The sequence below is a fragment of the Sardina pilchardus genome, chromosome 8 (genome assembly GCF_963854185.1).
Source record: "Sardina pilchardus chromosome 8, fSarPil1.1, whole genome shotgun sequence".
NCBI classification, from domain to species: domain Eukaryota; kingdom Metazoa; phylum Chordata; class Actinopteri; order Clupeiformes; family Clupeidae; genus Sardina; species Sardina pilchardus.
In genome coordinates, this window is record NC_085001.1 from 9,465,677 (window position 1) to 9,473,399 (window position 7,723).

At 43.0% G+C, this 7,723-nt stretch overlaps 2 protein-coding genes across 2 annotated transcripts; one reads left to right on the forward strand and one right to left on the reverse strand.

Moving 5' to 3' along the window:
• Nucleotides 1-8: 8 nt before the first annotated feature.
• dph7 (diphthamide biosynthesis 7) lies at nt 9-6,056 on the forward strand. The gene is made up of 9 exons (XM_062542648.1): nt 9-577; nt 691-824; nt 910-997; nt 1,141-1,235; nt 1,383-1,540; nt 1,918-1,990; nt 2,618-2,683; nt 2,938-3,110; nt 4,469-6,056. Exons 1-9 carry the CDS (start codon nt 437-439, stop codon nt 4,909-4,911), a joined length of 1,371 nt encoding a protein of 456 aa, XP_062398632.1. The 5' UTR covers nt 9-436; the 3' UTR covers nt 4,912-6,056.
• Nucleotides 6,057-6,107: 51 nt separating this feature from the next.
• mrpl41 (mitochondrial ribosomal protein L41) lies at nt 6,108-6,789 on the reverse strand. Its single transcript, XM_062542650.1, has one exon. The coding sequence runs from the start codon at nt 6,755-6,757 to the stop codon at nt 6,350-6,352; it is 408 nt and encodes a 135-aa protein (XP_062398634.1). The 5' UTR covers nt 6,758-6,789; the 3' UTR covers nt 6,108-6,349.
• Between the last annotated feature and the right edge of the window lie 934 nt (nt 6,790-7,723).

A 7,723-nucleotide genomic window follows, 5' to 3' on the forward strand; every position in this document is an offset into this window, starting at 1 on the left:
ATGTTGACCTCGAAACTTGTTGACAGCCGATTGACGAGTTTGCAGTTGTAGAAGTTATATAAATTACTTACCAGCTGAAATAATCTTTTCATGGCGCAGATGCAGCAGCCACTTATTTAATCGTACATTGGCAAATCCGTGCAGTTTAAATGCCATTGGTAGTAGCACAAACAGACTGGAATTAATGCACGTCAGCTAGCCATTTAGCTAGCTAGCTAGCTAACGTTAGTTAGAAATTGGCGCTGCAAGTCTGTGGCCACATCAGATTGGTAGAATTAGCGTTACTGCTATTATAGTACTCCACGTTTGGTAGGGGACGCATGGTAGGGAATCACATCTAATCACAGACATGTGTTTAATCTTTATCACTGTTTCCGCTAGTCTTGAAGTTTTAGAAGCAGTCTACACAAACCGGAGCTAACTTCAACGTTTTGCGATGGCATGGAAATCAAGAACTCGCAGCTTGCAGGTATTTGACACGGAGTTGAGTGCTGACACGGTTGAATGGTGTCCTGTTCCCCAATGGCACCACATTCTGGCATGTGGGACCTACCAGCTACAGAAGAGCCAAGATGGGGTAAGCACGTTTTGAAAAGTTAAACATCCTGACATGTCAAGCCCTGCATAATCGTGAAACACGTAGCTGCTAGCAGAGTTGTCTTCTAATTTCTCATTTGTTGTGTTTTGAAGGCAGTTGAAGAGTCGGACACGCCAAATAGGATCGGCCGATTATATGTGTTCCGTTTTCAGCAACAAGGGGCATTGTGTCCCCCTTTGACTGAACTTCAGCGCATCGACACACCAGCCATACTAGATGTAAAATGGTAAGTGATCGCTCTGTCCTCAGGGAATGGTACAGTTGTGGGAGTTGTTGTGGATGAACGTAATCTGATATTGTAATGTCCTCAGGTGTCATGTTCCAGTGTCAGGGCAACCTCTTTTGGGCATGGCTACAGCCACAGGGGAGCTACAGCTGCACTCGTTGCAGGACACACAGGTGAGGGGGCAACGTGTACTTTCACTAGGCCTGCTGTGAGTTCAGTTCTGCACTGAACGTAACCCCGGCCTGCTAGGCTAACAATACCTCGCCATGCCTAAGTGGCTTAGGACTTGTTTTTCTCATGACATTGTCTTTAGTAGGATGGCCTTTGTGTTCTGGATAAAGTATCGAGCACAGAGCTTGGCCCTGAAAGGCTAGCACTCTCATTGGACTGGTCCACAGGAAGAGGCGACAGGTTAGTGACCATGTTTTTAATCATTTTTTCCCTACACGTTATTGACCAAGGCTCTTTTTTTTAATGTCAGGTTGCATGATGTGATGTTTTTGTGTGTACATAGCATATCATCATGTCTGAATGCACTTATCGTCTTTGTCTCCATAGTAGTGCAATCCGTGTGGTGTCCAGTGACTCTAAAGGCTGTGTCAATGTTCTGGGTCTGACCGAGACGAGCCTGACCGCTCTGTCGCAGTGGAAAGCCCATGACTTTGAAGCTTGGATAGCAGCCTTCAGCTACTGGGACACACAGATCATTTACTCTGGTGAGAATGACTGACGTATTTGTTGTTCTCATCTGATCACTCCCTTCATGTGCTGTCTCCATAGTTGTCTTTCACTTGTGAGATGTGGTACATTAGTCTATTGTGTGATGTTGATGTTGTTTTAAGTGCTGTTTGAAATTGTAGGCTCCACAAACAGAGCCTGGAGTTTGTCTATACTTTCTGCTGTACAGATTGTGTTAAGCAGAGGAACACTCTTCCCTCTCTCTGTACAGTGCATGAGAAAGGAAGCCCTTGGATGACTTTCGTTATGTTTATGTTAGTTCATCACCAACCTCTGCTTGTCTCTGTCTGTCTGTCTTTCTGTCTGTCTGTCTGTCTGCCTGTCTATCTGTTTTCATCGGTCTGGAATGTGCCAGGTGGGGACGATTGCAAACTGAAAGGCTGGGATCTTAGGATAGGTCCCTCGTGCCCCACCTTCAGCAGCAAGAGGTGAGACGTGCATTCTGGCCTCTGCTCTCATACAGTAGGTGAAAATGCATTATTTGTCAGAAACCTGACTAGGATGCTGTAGCTCCTGAGGGTTATCAGCAGGCTGTGCTTGTTTACGAAGGCTTTGTCCATTTGAATTGGTCTCAATGACCAGTTTGAATGATCTGCTTTTGTTTATTGTATGGCTGCACCACACCCAGACTCTGGTTCCTGGAGTTGACCAGCAGATGGAGACATTGTACATGTTGTATTCCATTTTGGTTCTGCTTGTTGTCGCTTGAGCAGTTCACTGTATCGGGTTGCCACCCCAATACACAGGCTGTGAAATATTTGTCATAATAATGAGTTGATAAGTGTAGATAATAGACCTTGAAAATATGTACCATTTAATATTAGTTTATGCAGATTCATTTTTCCAAATGCAATCAGAGTTTGATTGACAGTCAGGCGGCCTGTGTGATTCTACTTCCTCTCGCCCCATCCCACATGTCAGTGTTGATCTGCCAATTTGCCATCATGCATTATTTGCACAGTTGCTATTTTGTAGTACTTCTTATTTATTTCTATGCCCATGACTTTCCAACAATGTTGTGCTGCCCTCACTCACTGATTCAACCTTTTCTCAAGTCACTCCATGGGCGTTTGCAGCATTCACAGCAACCCACACCGGGAGCATATCCTGGCGACTGGCAGGTAATCACCTCTCCGTTAAGAACTTCGCTCTACCGGCTAGAGCTCCTTCTCTGTACCACTGATCTATAAAGAATACCTGGATAGTGCATCTACAACCACTTGCCATAGGAATGCATAGACAGTAAAAGACAGTAAAAGAATGTTGCCGTTCTGCAACAATGGAATTGGAACACCACTTCTTTATAGATCAGTGCTCTGTACCCTGTGCATCTCGTGAGTGTCGTTCACTTCGCCCCGTCCTGTCCTGTGTCCAGTTACGACGAGCACGTGCTGCTGTGGGACGGGCGCAACATGCGGCGGCCTCTCAGCGAAAGTGCCATGGGGGGAGGGGTGTGGCGTCTGAAGTGGCATCCTACCCAAGAGCACCTGTTGCTGGCAGCCTGCATGCACAACGACTTCCACATACTCCACTGCCAGGAGGCTATGGGTAGCTAACTATCTAGTAACAAATCTGTTCAGCCAGTCATGGTGATTGATCCACTTCATGTTACAGTTTTTCTCAAATGTTAAAACACATTTCACAAACGTGTCCTCCATGTTCCCCAATGTCTAAACACAATACCCTTTTCTAAAGCTACATAAGCACAACCACACCTTCTCATTTCAAAACTCAAACTTTCACATCAAAAGAGCAGCTCGAAGCTTTCAAAAATGTAAACACTATACACATCATTACACACTACAGCAAAACAATTGAAAACACAATGCTCAATTTGTGAGAAGGTTCTTTGTTTCAGAACTGACAATGCATATTTTTAAAACACTTTAGAGTAATGGATCTTCTTAGATCTCTGCAGAGGATTAGGCATTTGAAGAGGTTTTTTCCAAAACGCTATATCCACCATTTTACTAATGAATTTTCATAAATATATTTTTTACATTTTGTTTTTCAAGTAATCTCAGTGAAACTGTATTGGGTTATTTTTAGTAATTTATCTTTACTCAATAAAAACAAAACAACTGCATTTTTATTGATATTACCTGAAACGCACAATTACTGTAAATACAGTAACATGATTTGTTACAGTACAGTAATGTTTTCAAAAATGGATTTACAGCGTTTTGGAAAAGAGCTCTTCATTTAGAATTGTGAGTTTCATATGAAGAGTACAGAACATTCTACAAGTACACTACTGTAACACAACTCAATGCAAAAAACAGAATCTATTGCACACAACAGTACTCTTGAAAACATGATCAGAGTGTGATGTTCTTTTATTTTTCTTCATTCACACCACACACACACACACACACCACAGTCACTGTGGGCATTAGAAACAAGTGTCTTCAATTTTGAGTCGTCGTGTGTAATAAATGACGCCAGGTGTGTTCATCGTGTTCAGTTATTGCTGAATGTGGCAAGCATTTTGCATCACATGAGCTTTCATTTGAGAATATGTTTTGCAATATGTGTTTTAGCAAGGAAAAATGTGCTTAGATTTATGAGAACGGAGGATTGTGTTTTGTGAATTGTGTCTTCATGTGAAATGTGTTCATGGTATTGAAAAATTGTGGCTAGATTTAGTAAATGTGTTTAGACAACTGGTCATTTGGTTTAGAGGATTGGCTTTTGTGTTTTAGCATTTGAGAAAAACTGTATTAGTCTCGGTAAATGGCAATGGAAATGGTAAAAGGCATAGTATGTTAGTATATGTTAATATAATGTAAGGCAAGCTTCATTTCAACGACAACAATTCATTAGGCATTTGACTTTAATGAGCTGTAGGTATTTAGAGGAATTAGGACTTCTAAATTGGTCTGAAGTTTGTTTTTTTCTTCCTGTAGAGGGCAGTGAAGGACCTTGTCCCATCTTGGCCTCCTACATCCTGCACAACTCCCTTGCCTACGGAGCAGACTGGTCCCGTGTGTCTCTGGACAGTCCTCCTCCGGCCTCCCCTCAGGAGTCCAGAGAACCCAGCCTGCCCCAGCCAGAGGTGGGGGGCCACCTCAGGATCCAGTACGAGTCCCCCACGGCCAGCTTCGACACCTCCCTAGAGGACGAGATGGGCCGCTACATCCCCGAGCCCTCTCCCCAGCCAGAGCCTCGGCCGATCGCACCCCCCACGCCGGCGCTGGACTCTCCCTCGGTCTCCTGCCTGCTGGCCAGCTGCTCTTTCTACGACCACATGCTGCACGTGTGGCGCTGGGACTGGAGCCCAAAGGAGGCCGAGGCCGAGGCGGGGCGGCAGGACCAGGCCACCGGCGACAGGGCAGCCGCGGCACCGTGAGGCGTAGCCACAAACAGTCACGGGTGACTTCCTGTTCATCAGAACTGATGCAAAGAGACGTCGTTAATGTCAAATGTTTTACATCAGGGTTAACGAGGAGCAAATCTGACAAATGAAGGGTACTGTCAGCATTGTTGTGAGCCACAAAAAAAAAAAAAAATGAAGGCGGTCAACATTGCATATGTACAGATGGAAATTCTAGACTCCTTGGTCACCTCAGGCACTGTAGCCTATAGACGGTTTTCCTTAAACTAGATGTGCGCGCAGCCTCATGGCAGAAGAGTCTTAGTGGCCGGCCAAAATGTTATAATCTTAAACTATTGGTCGGCTGCTGTTAAGTCACAAGCATTTATTTAGGATACTCTAGCTGTCTCAATGATAACATCTCATTTCAGAGTTTGCCATTCATTTGCATTATTAACATCATTGTTTGTCATTTTTGGCAAAGACATGCATTCCTTTAGGGCTATTGAACATTCTCTAACCATTGCTGCTTTGATGGGTGTGGTTTTCAGCACAAAAACTCCTTGCAATGTATTTGTGGAGAGCACTGCTCTATGCTGTTCTATTGGACTTTCTGCCCTGAGGTTGCGCACACATTTTTTTTGTGACCTTGCATAGACATCCATGTATAAGGATTTGAAAAATAGAACGTAAATTCTCAAACCTAATCTTGATTGGCTTCAGTCAAGGCAGCGCTGGAATGCACACAAGAGAGGCAAAGTAAGGAGGACACCGAGGGGGGAGGGATGTGTATTTGTTGTGCTTGAGTTGGATTTCTAAATGATAACCTTCCCCCAGTTATCACCGATACCTTTACAAAGCATGGATACAGATATTCCTGAAATGAATGAATGAATGTACACTTTACAGAGTTTGTCAGTGCTCTTATAGATTATGGATTTTTTTTCCATCCCATATGCAAACTTTTCATAACGATGTCCACCACAATGTGGGGAAGGACCAGTGCATGTTTCAAACTGATGGCGAGGCACTGAAAATAACACACACAGATTACTTGAAAATGCAACAGTAATGTCTACCTATTTATTCTATCAACCAGTTTCTTTGTTTTTTAAAACATAAAACAAAGTCTGTATTTTCAAGACTGCCCAGGCAATAAATGTTTTTGGCATTGTACTCCATTTACACATCCTTGATTACTTCAACTTTTTGTATCAACTTCCAAAGGAAACTGTTACATCAATATTTTATTTAATTAGTTCATTGACTCCAAGAGACACATTTATGGTATTTTCACAAAATATTACACATAAATCGGCACAAGCGTTGAACAGTTGAATGCATGTTACATTATGATTTCCACAGCATCCCACCACGCCACAGATGTCCAACATCCATGTGCATTACTACATGTATGCACTGTTGATTTTGTTTGTGGTGAAGTTGTTTCTGAGTCAGTTCATGCGAGTCACTGTTAGCGCACAAAGTTTTTGGGATACAGTTTGAACAGCTTTCCTTCTTGTTTGGGGTCAAGGCCGTATTTCTTCAGGTTGTTCATATCGAATGTGCCCTCTTCAATGTCCTTTTTAATTTGCGGAGCAACAGTCTGACTGAAGAGCGTCTCGGGTGTGAGAACAGGTTCTGTTCCATCTGGGGCTTTATAGGACACATAAGGCCTGAGTTTAAACCCCTCCAGGGAAGGCACTACAAACTCCGGGATCATCTCTTTCACAGGGACAAACTTCCCACTGCAGGTCAGACGGCCTGCTGGTCTTGCCCCTCTCCCTTTGTAGTTGGACCTTGGGCCACGCTTGCTGGTGAACGCAGACATTCGGTCTGCTCCTCTTATCAGCCCGCGTGTCAGTGTTGACAGCAACCCCATCTCTGCAGAGTTTTCTGTCAAAGTGACCTAACCTGTTGCAGTAGCAGGGAGACAGAAGGGGAAAGGATACATTGATTAAGTTGCAGAAGTCATGATTAGTTCCAAATCTGAGAAACAGCGTTTACTTCTTTCAGAGTGATATTATGCTACTTGACCAAGTAATTCGTACAGGAAGATATGACTTTCTTCATGGCTATCCCAATTCCTTCATGCTTTGCTTAAATTATTGGACATATTGAAGGTCCATTTGAAGGACTCGCAGCTTGACAGTATATGCATTCACCTGTTTGTCTTTTTTTTTTTTTTTTCGTTTCACGTTGTAAGCAAATTCAATAACACTGAACTATAATAGAACACACGCTAGCCTACCATTTCGTTCTTTGGCATCATTACTGTAGGTCCTCTCCCTAAAACTGACAAAACACGTCAACCTGCACAATACCCTGACAGTCGGTTGGTGGACAGACTAACACTAACACACAAAAGTGACCAGAAATACTTAACAGTCTTTCAATGGAAAAAAATGTACCGTTAATGTAGTTAATGGACTTAATTACCAAGCAAGGGAAAGCATAATTAACATCAGCACATTCTATGACCATCACATCGCTAGCTATCAGATTAGCTATCAGCTAACCTTCTTGATTACGCGGTAAGTGGCCAAACAATTGCAGGAATCACAGAAACAGTTATCAAAACGTCCTAGTTATTAATCATTCAACTTTGTTTTGCTTCATGCGCTGGTAAGTTTAAGGACATGTCAAGTGATACAACTAACGTCAGCTAGCAGGATAGCCTGGTGGTAAGGTTTGACGTTATATTTTCTCCAAACGTAACGTTACATTGGACCCAGTCACACATAACGATAAATCATGTGCGATATATGTCCCGTGAAACATAAGAAATATTGCCAGAATAACCTTTCAAAGTTCAAAATCCAATACAAGTAACGAAAACAATGTTGCT